Below are 16,143 nucleotides of genomic sequence, written 5' to 3'. Positions count from 1 at the left end.
TAATTGTGTTACGAGCTACGACAACGATCTGCGTTGTTCTGCAAGAGGCGTCGGTGTAGGACCACGACGTATAATACTATTAAGTTGTTTGAATTTATTAAATTTACTGTTGTATTATTATTTAATTAAGTGGTTAGTTAAATAACACCAAACTAATTGAATAAATACCAGGACTGAGAGTAAACATTATTGGTACGGCCTACACTTGTATCAGTTGTATCGTATGTATTAAGTATATTTTTATGTATAGTTTAAATTGTGCAAGGTAATAAGGATGAAAAAAAAAATAATTCAATAGTCATTATTGAGATAATCTTGAAACGCATAGTTAAATGTAAAATGGCCAAGATATTATTAGTTATCCGGGGAAGGATTACTATCTCTAATGAATACATTTTCTGTAGCTGAGGTCTTAATCACGTTTGTAAGAGGTATTTTATGCTAATAAAAAGACACATTTGGTTTATAAATCTACTAGAATAATATTATTTAAATGATATTTTAAACAGTGGGTGGTTTACTGCTAGTTTATCGAAATATGGTTATAAATAATTTTATATTTTAATTAGCACGTGTTGATGGCGACTGTCGAATTTACTATCGCGTAGTGTCATTCTTATAATAAACAATAATTTGAACGAAATTGAAAAGTTTCGGCTGTCTATTTTTATATGGTAGTCAATTTCGTAGTGCATATTAATGTATAATATGTCTATACCTATTGCCCATAAGATGTAACAAACGTTACAGTCCATTTCATTATATCGATTTGTATGCGGTTTAACGTGATAATAGACTACAGTTATTTTGTAACTTTACGATTACGTCAAATTAATTATCACAGACAACGGAAATGTCACGTCGCGTTATAGTAATTTAATGAAATCGCTCGTCGTATAAAAATATAAAGCTATATTATAATACATACTTATAATCGTTATAAAAATCGGTCATTAACACTTACTTTGTGACCTTGATTGATATTTATTCCTTGAAGATAGCGGTAGAGTAAAAATACGCTTTCATTGCTTCTGCCCCAACTAGGAAGTATAATACGCACTATACATAGATTTCGATTCTAATCTTGTACAAAAGTGGCATCTGTAAATTTGAACCGAATCGCTAAAAAAGTACCTAATACACGTAATACGTCAATAATTGATCTATTTTTTTCTACACTGATTTTGACTTACTCCGCACGGCCTCAGCCACATATTCGTACGCATTACGCATATTCTGCTTATACTAGCTACTCTTACAACTACCCCCGCGTTGACCGCAGCATACCAATAGCTACCCTCAAGATTGTGAAAAATATTGGGCCGAAAAAAAAGAAAAGACCAGTAATTTCCCAGCTAACTAAACCACCTTCTCAATCGCCTATTTTTTTTAAGTATTAACAAACTTGTTTTTCTTCTCGAAACTAAGTATGATTTTTCTTGACACAGCAGTGATTGTACAATTTGTTTCCATCTTCCTTTCCATTGTAAAACAAAATGTCACATTGTGTACATACAAACGTATACACTTTATACAGCTACAGTTTACATTGCATCTATATAATATATCATATACGATATGTATCATAAATTAACGACGTGATATGAATTATGAGTAATCCGATAATAATATTGTAATGTTATTTTAAAACTGTCAATCTTAGGTGCTATTCATTTTTTCCATTGACGTCATTCAAATAACTTACAAACATAAATTGAAATGTCTCTGTTTTAAAAAGAAAAATCGGAATACCGATTTGGAATTAAATAACCGATTACATTTAAGTCACGTGTAAGAAAATAAAAGAATAACAATAAAAAGATGTACAGTCAATATTTAAAAATAAACTATCATAGCTCAACAGTATTATACAATAATGATATTATTAGTTATTACTTATATAACATAGCGGATTCAGTGTGAGTGACAAATATTGTAATAATAAATTATCTTATATAACAAAATAACAATAAAAGACGATCGTTAAATATACTGTTTATCGATAATTTTACAACTCAATATGACTAATAATTGAATATCAGATTTATTACGAAATATTGGATGTTAAAAATTTTTAAGATTTATATTAGTACTTAATAATAATTAAATAATTACATTATCTTAAAAGATCATGTAATTAATAAAAATAATAATTAAATAAATTAAATAATAATACTAAGAATATATATTAAAAGGGAGGAAGATGGTTTATTAAATTGTATTTTATTTAAATTTAATAATATTATATGTAAAAAAGTAATATTAACATATTTTAGTATTTAAAATTATTATTATAGTTAAATAGTACCGATATGTAAATGTAAGAATTAACATATTTTTTTGTTGTTATAACGCAGTCTGTGGACAATCAAAAATGTATATCCACTTTTTCAAAAAAAGCTCAGAATTCCATTGAAATATTATGAGTACCTAGTGAAAGCAATACAGTATACTATACTGAATAGATATTAAATGAACACATAGAACGATTGTCCAATTGAAAATCACAATAGATAACTATTTTTCATACAATATAGACAATATAAATGTTTTATGTTACAGTAACGGTAAATACATTTTTGCTATTTTTTGTAATTGGTTGTTTCACATAGTTAACCAACCACTTAGATGGGCATTTTGTTTGAAGATTTTTGAGAATATTTTTGAAAATACCATACCACAAGATTCCAAGTATAGTACACACTACCATTTCAATGTAATATCCATTCACTGTTACAACACAGTCACCTCCTTCTGTTTTACACGTCTAAATAATTAATAAATGAGCATAAATTTAATTAATTATATTCTGATACTGTAAATCCGAAGAATAATATTACAAATATTAATTCATGAAAAAATTGAAAATAACTTACGTTTTGGAGATCAAGCGTAGAACAATCATTCTTGGAATCAAATGAACATTCTCTGAATGTAAGCAAATCGACCACTCTAAGTACCGCGAAAGTTGACCATGCATTTCCAAAATTTGAGAGAGTATTCAATAAGGTCATGTAAGTACCACCAAAACGAGGGTCACTTATCCGAGAGTAAAAAGCTAATAAAGCCACAAACATAGTATAATTTAGCATCTAAAAAAAACAATTTTTGTTAATTGAAATATTTGAAAGCTGTTCGTTTATTCGTGAATTTAGACTAATAATTAGAAGGTATAATACATTATAAGTGGAAAAAATAAACTTTTAAAGGTTCAATTAAAATTTTCGAAAATATTTTTAAAATATTTTAGAGCATTTTACGTTTGTAGGAAATTATTTTTTTCAGTAACACTACTGCAGTAAGCTTATTTAAAAAGAAATAATAATAATTTTATAAATAAATAAATATTAATTTACTACAAACTTAGAAAAGCAAACCAGAAATACATATATGTTTTCAAAATTCGGTTTTTGGTACTGGGAAAATTTTTATCCAGTTTTTGGTATTTAAATTGTTACTCTGAATTTTGAATTTTTAATCATATGGTATTAGATTTCACGCGCACTATTAAATTCGTTTCTACATACACATTTATATAGCACTTTCATATAAAATGTGAATATAGAATATTACCTATATTTTACTCTAAAATGATTCACTTTCGACATTCTTATCAAATAAAATGTAAAATACTCCATGCAAATAATGAAATGGAACTATGGAAAGATAAATCATTAAACTCACTGCTTATTACAGTACCCAATTTATATTAATTAAAAAAAAATAATTAACATTTTTAACTTTCACAATAATGGGCAATGCTCAATGACCACCACAATATATTTTTAATCAAATTTTACTGTTTTTTAAGATAAACGTAAGAATTAACTTACTTCTTGTATTGTTAATATAATTACTAATATCACGTAGTAATAAGTTGGAATTTTTATTATACCATTCACTTTTATCAATTTTGGTGTATAGTAAATTAGCATAATAAATACAATATTCCAAAGTAATCTGAAAAAAGTATACAATTAATAATATAAGTACTGAAAAATTATTTTTAATATTATGTATTATTTTATAAATAAAAACATATATTAAAAATTGAAGACTGCTATTGAAAGTAATCTACTAAATTAAATCTTAATATAATGAATTAGGCTGACATAACGTCGATTTATTTATAAAAAATATCCATAAAAAGTAATATAATAATTAAAATTATGTGTATATAATACGATGTCTGTCTATTCTACACTAATGCAATTGTTTTAAGAATAAAAAATAATGAAAACGTAAGTATGCAGAAACAGTTAATATTTCATGTGCAAGTTATTATGGCACTAATATATTACATTATAATTAAATGTATTTACTTGACTAAAGTAGCTTTTAAGTATAGACTCATTGGTTTTGGACCAGAAGTATGTCTTGCAATAGTGAGAGGTAATATAATTTTCGCTACGAACATGGATGTATTTATTATCATCATGTCGTCTTTTGATACACCTGCGTCAATCAGTTTTAAAGGCGACACACTATCGGTTGCAGCAAATCCAATCTTTTTTACGAACAAAAAAATGTACGGAATTAAATTAATAAAAAGTGCATAATTAATGTACTTCATCATTCCGTTGATGACAAAGTAATATTCATAACTTCGTTATAAATGTACAAAAAAAATACATAAATAATATAATATATTCGGTGTAGTGTTGAGGAATACAATTGTTACAACGAGTATATCAACAATTAAAGCGTACAACTATTTATACGAGTTCGAAAATATTATACAGTTAATTAACTATGCTATTTTTGAAGAAATGTAAGCCTATTAAGTTACACAGTTAGACTATCTAAATGTAAGATATTATTAATATTTGTACGATTGTATCTACATTATTTAAACGTATTTATCTACATATTTACTTCAACTATGATTTGATTTAAAATTTACCTTCACCGTCAACAATGCCATGGCAAATATTTGGATACTAGGTAGTTTGCAGATGTCCCACAGTAGACGATAGTTTTGAAGAGTGTTGAGCTTTAAATGGTCATCTTCTAATGAACAATCCTTTTCTCTTTTGAATATAGCAATCAATGTCGTGATAGACATAAATGTAATGCCCCAAATGTATAATAATTCTATACAAATTTAATAATACAATATATTTGCGTGCAATTTAAAGTACATTATATAGCAAATGCAATGTGTAATGCTACCATAATATGAATTTTATGCCAAAAATACAATTACAATTGTAAACATAGTGTTTGTAATTAAAAATATAAATTAGTATAATCATTTTGCATGTTCATCGAGGACACGAAAACAAACATAAATGTATGGTGTATCATGTATTGGAATATCTTCTATAATATTAACATTTAAATTCTGAGTGTAATGTGAGGGCTATTTTCCATGGTACTGTGGTAGACAATGTAAGTATTCGTGTTGTTTTATAAATAATGTTTGATTACATAATATTTATTATCAAAAGTTTCAGCTATCGACTATTAGATTTTTTAACGACTCACGTTCCATGGTAACTATTCCTCTCGCATCAGGCGTTGTCCGCAAGTATTTGTTGCAGAAGTCTTTAGACGTCAACAGAGTGAACCACACAGAACCTATCATCGAACCGATTGCCAATCCCGTTGTATTGCACATGGACGCGTATCCCACGTTATTTCTGTATACACGTACATTGGGTGAGCCGATTAAAACGCGAAGAGGTTTTATATAGACGTAATTGGAAAATAATGACACCTACTTTTTTAGCATCGTGAGTGCCCAACCGTCAACAACTATATCCTGCGTGGCCACCAAGAAGGTAGCAATAAAAAACACGCACACTAGTTTCTCTATGTTCGGTTTTCCGGTTTCGGGCAACAAGTTATTGATGTCATTGGCTATGTAGAAGAAGAATGATCCTGTTTGAAATAAAATCGATTTAGCTTAGTTAAATACACGAGGAGAAAAAAGCTATAAGAAAATACCTATATTGGTTGGAATGTATTTTGGTATTAAAAAAATTGAATTTACATACCCATAATAAATTGCACTGGTACGAGCCAAGACTTTCGCCTTCCTATCTTTTTTATGTAGACTGCGTCCACTAAAGGAGCCCATAAAAGTTTCAAAGTGTATGGCCACATTACTAAACTAAATACAGCCTATTAAAAAGCACAACTTATTAGTATTATCGTATTAAGTATCGCAAAATAATATTAAAAAATCAATATACTCGATTTACCTGATCTTGGTAAGAAACGTTTTTATTACTTTGCAAAATTATCGGTATAGCACTAGTTAGGCCCAATTGCAACCCTTGTATTGTATACAGCAATAACAATATGAAAATGTTCAACCAATCTCCATTTAAATCTGGTTTGTCCGAAATCGAAACGTTTGTCACAACATATTTGTGGTGTTTATTTCCATATTTTGTTGATGTAGTCATGTTTAATAGTCGTCATTCATATTTATTTAAAAACGGTTAACAGGTAACGTATTTGTATCGGTCGGTGCAGTTGACATACTAATGAAAAACGAATAAAGTATTTGGCTATAATCTAATCACTATTTGCTGACCCATATAATCAGAATTGTATTTTAGAAATATTTTCAATGACGGTAAAACAGTTTTTATATAAATAACTTAAATCATTCGAGATTCGATTATGATATAGTAATATAACGTAATTGGGAATTAAATTAAAAATTTAGTTTATTGGGAAATATATAACCTAGGTCTATATCTATTTTTATATTAATATAAGGTGTGTGTTAAAATTTATAAATAAGATATTTAAATACAAGCATAGTTATTTATTTACATTTTAAGATTAAAATAGTGATTTTAATGAAAAATAATATTCAAAAGTTACTATAATACTTAAAATATTGATAAATAAAAACAAATTATAAATAAACATTATTATTTATTATAAATAAAGGATATAAACAAGATAAAACCAAGCATATATATTTTATTTAGAATACATACACATGATTATATAGAAATGTAGGTATTACGCAATTACGTATTTTTAATGTGGAGTACATTTAAGATATGACCATACGTACGCAATCGTATAATTTTCTTAACAATATATTTTAAATGTTACATTTTTTTAAAAATTTCAACCAGGAAAAAAATTCAACACACATAGATTAAGTAAATGGAATTCCATTATAGTATTATTTGGTTTACGGTAGTGAAATATGTACATTTAGTATTCAAAACGTACTTCATCGAGGAATATTTGTTAGGTATACATATTCATATTTTATCATTAATTATAAATGAAATGTAAAATATAATACAATAAGTTGATAAATGTTTTTAAGTTTCACATAATATAAGCATAGCAAAGAAAAATCATTTTAAACTCTTTACATAAAAAATTTAAATATTGCATCAATGTAAATTTATTTTTCGTATACTTATAATTGCTATATAAGTAATTTTTTTTTTAAATGATTATGTTTTTACATCCTTCAATGTGTAAGAACTTTCGTGGTTTTTTGATTTTAGAGTGTTCATCTTAACAAGCCAGTGAGATGGACTCTTACTTTGTAATTGTTTGAGTTTATTCTTAAAAATTATAAACCAAATGATTTCAAAGACGGTACAGACAATTGATTCTACGTAATAGCCATTCACTATTGTGATACAATCTCCTCCCTTCGATTTACATACCTTCATAAAACAATAAAATAATGAAACATAAAATTAAAATTTTTTTAAATTATTTTATCGATATTGTTTTTTTTGTTCAAATAATTACGCATAAATACATAGATTACAAAATGTATTATGGATAGCTGTTAACAGCTGCTTACATTTTGAAGATGTGAAGTTGAACAATTATTATTTGAGTCAAATGAACATTCCTTGAATGTTAATAAATCAATCAAGCCATATGCAATAAATTTTGCGAATGCACCTCCTATATTTGAAAAACCATGCAATAATGTTATGTAAGTACCGCCAAAACGAGCATCGCTTATCCGACAATAAAAAGCTACTAAAGCAGTTGTCATCATGTTATGTAGGATCTATAAAAAAATAATTTTTACTTCGTTTTATTTTTTTTGTAAAAAGTTTTTTACCACACCAATTTATCAATGAAGATTTACTTATAAATTAAATCTAAGTTACTCACATCATTTATTGATTGTATAAACACAAATATCACGTAATAGTACATAGGAATATCTACGACACCGTTATTTTTAATTAGCTCTGGCGTATAATAAATTAGTATAACAAATGTGAAGTTCCAAAGTAATCTAAAATAAATATAATATATATAATAATTTTAATAAGCCGGTATCTTAGTTCAGAAGGTATTTTTGTATTCTTTTACTTAAATAATATAGATAAATAACTCAGAATTAGTTAAAATATTGTGCATAATATAATTTATAGTAATTTTTGTGTTACAATTCTATATGCATAGTGTGTGATGTATGTTATTTATAGAGATAGAGATTACAAACACACAGTATATTACCTATGTTTATAGATTTCAAAAAAATATTGCCTATTGGTTTTTAAAGGATATAATATTATGTTTGTTTGTAGAAAAATATAGAAGTTCATAAACATCTCAGAATTAGGAATTTAGTGTTTTTGTATTATTATTTTTTATTTTTCTAAAATTCGTCGTGTTTAGAGTTTACATTTTGAGATAACGTTTGAATGTGGTTAACATATATTTAATATTTAAATTAACATAGATACCTTGTGGGTATTACATTTAGGTACAAATTCATTGGTTTTGGACCCGCGGTGTATTTTACTGCAATCACTGGCATAATTATTATTTTTAAAACGTTTATTCCTGTTTGTATAACCATAATATTTCCTTTTGGCACACCAGCATCTATGAGTTTCAAAGGCACCACGCTATCATTCGGTGCAAATCCAATCTTCAATAATCAATACATAATACTTACAATTTTAGTTAATATAATTAAAAATATACTGATTTGATAATTAAAAAAAATAAAAAAATTATAACGTAATAATTATTACAATAGATTTATTTGATTAAAAAAACATGATTTTAATTAAAATCGTAAATAATAATAGATTGCCAGTATTAACTTAAATTCGATTAAAATGTTATAATAATTTATACCTAAACATTAAAATTAAGTACCTATATAAATTAATATAAAAACATGAATATATAATTGGGTGATACCTGTTTCCATCAAAATAACATTAATCATTTCCGCTAAATTTAAATTCTACTAAAAATTAAAAAGATTCAATTCCCATTTTCGTAAAATATCGATTTTAAATTTGGAGGTTTGGTAAAATTATATTAATAAGTAACTTTGAGCAATAAATATTGTACTAATATCCAATAGTTATAGTAAAATGTATAAGTATGAGTTGATTAAATTAATGAAAATGGTATGTTTTGTTGAACTTGTAACTATTTGGGAATGAGATGTTTTGACTTATTAGAATCCCGTATTTATTTTTATATTTGATATTAATTAAAAAAATATCAACTATCCAACTTATAAGGACCTTTATAACTGTTAAATATTATACATGTACATTGCACATAGATCATATCATATCGTAGTTATTTTTGCTGTCTATACGATAAAATATGTTTGTGGTGAATATTACGGACCATGTATTTTTAAATTAGTAACTCTAATAATATTACCATATGGTATTTTGCAAATGCTAGATCCAATTTGGAATTTAATATTACACGTGAGTATAGATTTACAACCATCAAGAATTAATTTATTAATAGCAATTGACCTTATTCAGTCATTAAAAAAATCATTAGAATCTTTGACAAATGATGGAAATGATTTTAAAAATATTTATAAGAACACCAAACATCTATATGAAAAAAATTGTATTAATATTTCTGCTGTTAAAAAAAAAGAAAATTATTGTCTGAAATAAATATGACGACCAATTAAAATTTTATATTTAGTAAAAAAAGATCAATATATAGCTAGATTAAATTTAAGATTTAATTATGAAACACTAAAGATGATAGAAAGTATGAGCCATTTATTGAAATTACAGAAACCAATAATGATGTTATTTTTTTTCTTTTATCGGGATTTGATTTAAATATTGCCAATTTGGAAATTGAAATTCGTCAACTTAAACAAACAACAAATTATCAGGAATTAACAGAGCAAATTATGAAAAGTGGACGGAACCAGCAGAGAAGTTATATTTTGTAATGTATTTAAAGCTTAAAATCATTGACGGACATTCTTGTGATGATATTTTCATGTAAAAGATCATTTTAAAAATTAAGTACAGTACAAGTTAAACTTAGAAGTCTGAAGTACCTACCCTATTACAAAAACGTTTAGATAGCCTTTCGGTTCTGTTCATAGGACAGAAACTAGCACACGATCTAGACCTTGAATTTATTGAAATCTTCAAAGCTATGAGGTTAGCTGAACAATTATATAAATAATGAAATTATTAACTTTTCAAATTTTAAAATTCACGTTATTATTTTTAATAATTCAAAAAGTATTTACCATAGAAAAGTAAACAGGTATGTCAGCAACTCTGTGATAAGAATAAAATGGCAATCGGTTTGCGCCTGTACTATCATTTCTACATTTTTACATAATCAACATGAATAGTTAGTACATAACATTATTTTATAGAATATTAAATTATAATTATTATCTTTTTATGTACGAAATGTCAAAATACTCAAATCCAAGTTTATAATTTATATTAATTCAAAAACCATGAATATCGAATCAACGAGATTGCCTACATTAATCCGGTATTACATTTGATTTTAACTTTTTAAGGCAAATTGGTGATTAGACTCCCACTTTTTCTGCGGACGACTTTTCAAACCAAGCATTGCAAAGCAAAACGAAGAGAACATGACGTCTATTAATAGCTACGTAAATAAGTTTAATCGTAATTTATCACTGTGATACTTTAATTTGTACGATATATTTTTAATATTTTTGATATCAGATATTATTTTGATTTGCTAAAGCTAAATTCCCCGAAGCTTTGAGTTCTTTGAAAACTTACGGTGGTGAACACATTATGATTTTTCACATCTTTTATAAACACAAATTGGCATTTTGGAACAATATTATAACATTTTATAATAATGGAATGTAGAAACTAATGAGGTATAAAATATTTTAGGTTTACCTATTTATTAACGCCGTAACACAGGCTTAAGTACAATATTAAAATAATAATATGCATTATTCATGATAAAATATAGTTTATTGTGGTAGAATATTTAGTAAGTAATTAAAGCGGGAAATTCAAAATGTTTATAGTTATATTTCAGCTGATGAGAAACAGGTATGCTGGACGTCATGTTTGTACAAATTAACATATACTTGTTTGTTGCTTACATACCTGTTTACTTTATAATGGTATTTACCGTATTCAATATTTTAAGCGATCGTAGTATTGATTTGATTCTTTCGCGTAAAAATACCATCACATTTAAAGCATATTATGGGCCCCCCTTCGAGTCTTGGTTGTTGCGGTTGTTGTACCACTATCGGGGACGAGTATATTAGTTTAATATATTCGTAAACATATAATATGTTACACATACTGAATAGTAAAACGAGTTTTAACAGCAAAGGATAGGGTAATAAATTAACACAAAATCACATTTTATTTAGCAGCGCTCTCTCAAAACGACGTTATTATATAAGGACGATTAAAAAAAAAATACATTTCGGGTAAAAATGGGAATAGAAATTTATTCGTATTAGGTGAAAACACACCGTGGATAAATCAGGGAACTGATTTCTGGCAGAAAAAACGTATGCCAATTATTTAATCGAATATTAAATAGGGAGAATTTAAATTTTACTTGGTTGTATTCATACTTACAAACGATGTCAACATTGCTATTGCCAATATTTTAATACAGGGCAAGTTTGAAATGTCCCACAAGAGTTTATAGTTTTGAAATGTATTTAACTTAATATGATCATCCTCTAATCTAGTATCCTTTTCATTTTTGAAAATTGCAATTGAAGTTGTAATTACCATAAACAAAACGCCACATATAAGAAATAAATCTGTAACAAAGTGTATGATATACATTTTATAATTAAATAATAATTGTAAGGTTTGAAATATTGTTTAAGTTGAATTCTGATAATAAGTAAAAAAACCAGTTTTGAATAAAATAGTCATATACCCTTTGGCCTTTATATATTATTTAAAATATTTAAAAGACTGTACATAGTTTATGTCATTTATCGCAATTTATAAACATATCATAAGTTATTTTTATGAATTCCTGATAAAATATGTTAACATAAATAAACGCTAAATATATTAAAAAAACTGAAATATAAATACATAAAGTTACCGCTCTGCTGTACATCAGGTATCGTCTGGGTAACTGAAATTAATGTGTTACATTTTTAATTCAATGATATATCATTATATTATATGGGTATACGAAAAATGATTCTGAACGAAAACGGCCTGTTAGCCTATATCACTTGTGTTGTATTTTATGCCGTTGGTTATACCTATTAAAGTCGTTTATTTTAATTTTAATATAAAAGTACGTTGATATAATTTTTTCCAAAACCATTAAATTTATTCTATTTAATTATTATAATAATACATATATTTGTACCATATTATATTATTGTAATTAACATTTGAGTTACTTTATATCGTTCAATAAATATCGTATAACAGAGTGAATAGATTAATAGTATAAATAGATAATAATATCTTAAAAAAAATTAAAAATGTCACTGTGTGTAGTAAAATTCATAATAATAAAATTCATTTAACCGTTTTATGTTCCTATGAAAATGTTTTTAAATTATAATATAATAGGTAATTAACATCATTATTCATTTTTGAATATTTAATTTCATCCAAATTTTAAAAAGCGTCCAAATATTTTAAAATTATACTGAGTATAGGAAATGATAAAATAAATTTGATTAAAATGTCAAGTTTCTATGGATTTGTTTATGAATTACAGAAAAATAACTTATCATTTGAAGAGAAATAGTTATTTTACCGAAGATAATGTCATAAAAATGTGTACTTCGAAAATTCATAAAAAATTAATTTGGGTTTTCGTTTGACATTTTTATAGGTTAGTTAAAGAACTTACAAGAAACATTACATTAAATATTCAAATCTTGGTATAAATACTAAAGTTTTTTAGAATTTTCAACTACAAAATAATGTACTAATTTTGGAAAATTTAATGAATTTTGTTCTCGACCTCAAATTTTTCTAATTCAATTTTCCATACAATTTAAGGATTAAAGACCAACAAATATTTCTGGTTACTATTAAATATACCATTAATACTAATTCTAATTAGATTACTAAAAAGTGATCTTATCTTTTTAATTTTATAAACATATTGTTTTCTCAGAAATATGTGTATCTTAATACTACATTTATTGAGAGTTAAATTATTATTTTACTGACTTACTTTTCACGGTCACTATCCCTCCAACATCAAGTGATATCTTTAAATATTTATTGCTAAAATCTTCTGACGTTAACAAAATCAAAGACATGGAACTTATTATTATACCGGTAAATTGACCCACAAAAGCGCATGTAGATGCATAACCTACATTGTTTCTATATAGAACCATGATAAAAACACATATATTCATAAATAAATACATCTATACAAACAGTTTTGTACATAATATTTTGTATTGTAGTATACATGAACGAAAACAACAATACAAACTTTTGTAGCAAAGTCAATGCCCAGCCATCAACTACTATATCTTGTGTTGCGACCAAGAAAGTAGATATGAGAAACACGGACGTTAGTTTAAGTACATTTGGTTTTTCCGCTTCTAGCAACAAGTCATTGATATTGTCAGCCAAATAAAAAAAGCATATTCCTGTTTAACACAAATCACTGTTTAAATTAAAAATTGCATACGTATAAAAGTTATTGTTTTGATTTTAGCCACGAAAGAATTCACCGGTTATTCGGGTGCTTTTAAACTTAAGTCAATTAAGTATACTCAGTACATCCTTATAGAGTGTTTTATGAGACGAAAAACTAGTGAATATACGATACAGGACTCGGTATTATATTTTTTAGTTAAAAATATGTAGTAAAAAAAGTTAAATGAACACACCTATTGAAAACTGAACTGGAATAAGCCAAGACTTACGCCTTCCAATTTTATGTATGTAGAGTGCATCTACCAAAGGTGCCCATAATAGTTTCAAGCTAAACGGCCATCCAGTTAAACTAAATAAAGTCTAAAATTAACATAGAAAATTCTTTATGGTTAAGTAACTTTCGTATATTCAAGGTTAAATGTCAAATATACTTACCTGTTCATTGTAAGTTACATTTCGTTTGCTTTGTAAAAGTATTGGTATAACATTGACTATGCCTAAAGGCAAGCCTTGCATTATGTAAAGCAAAAATAAAATAAAAATATTCAGCCAATCTCCTTTCAAATTTGATTTGGCAAAAGGCGATTCGTTTTTCACTACTGACTTTGTTGGTTCATCTTCCTGGATTGCCGATGGCATGTTTACTCTGTGTTTTAATTATACGATCAATAGAAATAATGATAAAATAATTACATATTTGCACACACCGCAAATCTTGTTGTGCTAAGGCAAAAACTTAATATTTGAAATAATTTTTAATATTTTTTTATTTGTTGTAAGGTAGTTTAACTTTTAAATAAAACACACCAACCTGCCATTGAAATAAAAATCATCGAATAATCATATAAATGTTTATAAATAATCATATTTGTGGAATTTAAGAGATTGCGGTTTAATGAGTCAGATTGTATTATTTGATAACCTGTGTGACTATGTGTACAAATCTGGGTTAGTAAATTTAGTTATCAGCACTAAGATGTATGAGTGATAGATATTAGCAATGAAACTTGATTGAATGTACAATGTTGAAACCAATATAGTTGCAATTTAGTGTAATTACGTATCTTGAAATCATATTATCTACTTTTTAATATAAACTATGATAGTGAGTTATATTAAAATTCAAAACTTGATAATTTATTAAATTAAGAAACAGAATTCGGCTATAAAATGTTAATTTTGTAAAATGAAATATTACGATTCATTATTAGTGATTTAAAATTTAAGAAAAATAATTAAATTAATTGATTTTTAAAATTTTTTTATTAATTCGTAATAATAAAACATAAATACATAATTTACCTGTTTACACACAATTAATACCAAAAAGACCAACTTGTTTGCGCAAAAAATTACTCATTTGGGCCTTAAACCTTAGACATGTTACGTTTTAGTTAGGTACCTTGCATGTTAATAATTGTTAATAGTTAAAACTTGTTTAAAAGTACATTTACATACATTTTCCTTCCTCCTTAATAGACTAAGGTAAACGAAAGTAAAAATCACCGTTTTTTAAAACATGATATATAGTAAATTTAAAATTATTTATACTAATAGAAACATTTCCACGTCACGATTCGAACATGGATTCACAAATTTCTAAATCCATGTTCAGTAAATATAGGTTAGAGTCACAAAATGTGTGTACACACGCTGTAAGTTCTCGAGATGTACTTTTTGTAGGGAATTCAATATTATTTCCGTACTCTTTATCGATGATTATTACTATTTATTAGTGCCCAGATCGGTATACCTATAGACGAAAAAATACAATTATTGTCGTGTGCGCAAACCAGTTAAACATTTAATATCACCACGTGCCCAAACGAATTCCGAATTTTTGGATAAAAAAATAAAAAAATATGTGCAAACAATTTGCAACCAATAAAATCTATATATCAGAAAAATATTCTTTAATAGTATTTTGACATCAATATCGAATATTTTAAATAGTCAAACGTTTACAACGTAGATCAACTTACCGATAACTTCTTGTAGGCAATTAACAAATACCAATAATAATAAATAATAATAATAATATTAAAATGTGTTATTTGTACACAATAATGATACTATTATTAATGACAATCACTAACAATCCACACAAAAACGTCACGATTTACGAAACTGGAATTTTGAATTTTTATAAATAATAATTAATTGTTATAATTTTTTTTATGGCATTTTATTATTTAGTATAATACAGAGTTTATGTTAAATTTTCAATACAGCTTAAGTGTAAAAAGTTTGAAATTTTAATTTTTTA

General features: G+C 26.1%; 2 protein-coding genes across 3 annotated transcripts; both read right to left on the bottom strand.

Moving 5' to 3' along the window:
* Window positions 1-2,310: 2,310 nt before the first annotated feature.
* LOC113561237 (acetyl-coenzyme A transporter 1-like) lies at window positions 2,311-6,524 on the bottom strand. The gene is made up of 9 exons (XM_026967539.1): window positions 6,207-6,524; window positions 6,000-6,126; window positions 5,724-5,883; window positions 5,488-5,642; window positions 4,904-5,094; window positions 4,323-4,507; window positions 3,834-3,960; window positions 2,877-3,092; window positions 2,311-2,767 (listed from the first exon to the last, which is right to left on the bottom strand). Exons 1-9 carry the CDS (start codon window positions 6,411-6,413, stop codon window positions 2,552-2,554), a joined length of 1,584 nt encoding a protein of 527 aa, XP_026823340.1. The 5' UTR covers window positions 6,414-6,524; the 3' UTR covers window positions 2,311-2,551.
* A 397-nt stretch (window positions 6,525-6,921) lies between these two features.
* On the bottom strand, window positions 6,922-14,693 carry LOC113561012 (acetyl-coenzyme A transporter 1-like). 2 transcript variants are annotated; one of them, XM_026967181.1, is made up of 10 exons: window positions 14,585-14,689; window positions 14,313-14,523; window positions 14,111-14,237; window positions 13,708-13,867; window positions 13,438-13,592; window positions 11,850-12,040; window positions 8,703-8,890; window positions 8,122-8,248; window positions 7,799-8,014; window positions 6,922-7,655 (listed from the first exon to the last, which is right to left on the bottom strand). In XM_026967181.1, exons 2-10 carry the CDS (start codon window positions 14,514-14,516, stop codon window positions 7,437-7,439), a joined length of 1,587 nt encoding a protein of 528 aa, XP_026822982.1. In that variant the 5' UTR covers window positions 14,517-14,523; window positions 14,585-14,689; the 3' UTR covers window positions 6,922-7,436. The 2 variants fall into 2 exon arrangements, with proteins under 2 accessions (XP_026822982.1, XP_026822981.1); XM_026967180.1 differs by having other exon boundaries at window positions 14,313-14,693.
* Window positions 14,694-16,143: the final 1,450 nt, after the last annotated feature.

The sequence above is a fragment of the Rhopalosiphum maidis genome, chromosome 1 (genome assembly GCF_003676215.2).
Source record: "Rhopalosiphum maidis isolate BTI-1 chromosome 1, ASM367621v3, whole genome shotgun sequence".
Lineage (NCBI taxonomy): Eukaryota > Metazoa > Arthropoda > Insecta > Hemiptera > Aphididae > Rhopalosiphum > Rhopalosiphum maidis.
Note: the sequence above shows the minus strand (reverse complement) of the source record. Positions and strands in the feature narration are given on the sequence as shown.

Bases quoted from the DNA above. Each gene is read 5' to 3' on its own strand.
- LOC113561237 (XM_026967539.1), bottom strand. From the start codon at position 6,413: ATGACTACATCAACAAAATATGGAAATAAACACCACAAATATGTTGTG. The intron at 6,127-6,206 runs GTAAATCGAGTA...GCTTTTTAATAG, and splicing joins ACGTTTCTTACCAAGATCAG to GCTGTATTTAGTTTAGTAAT. The intron at 5,884-5,999 runs GTATGTAAATTC...TATTTCAAACAG, and splicing joins ACCAGTGCAATTTATTATGG to GATCATTCTTCTTCTACATA.
- LOC113561012 (XM_026967180.1), bottom strand. From the start codon at position 14,516: ATGCCATCGGCAATCCAGGAAGATGAACCAACAAAGTCAGTAGTGAAA. The intron at 13,868-14,110 runs GTGTGTTCATTT...TGTGTTAAACAG, and splicing joins TCCAGTTCAGTTTTCAATAG to GAATATGCTTTTTTTATTTG. The intron at 13,593-13,707 runs GTTTGTATTGTT...GGTTCTATATAG, and splicing joins GCATTGACTTTGCTACAAAA to AAACAATGTAGGTTATGCAT.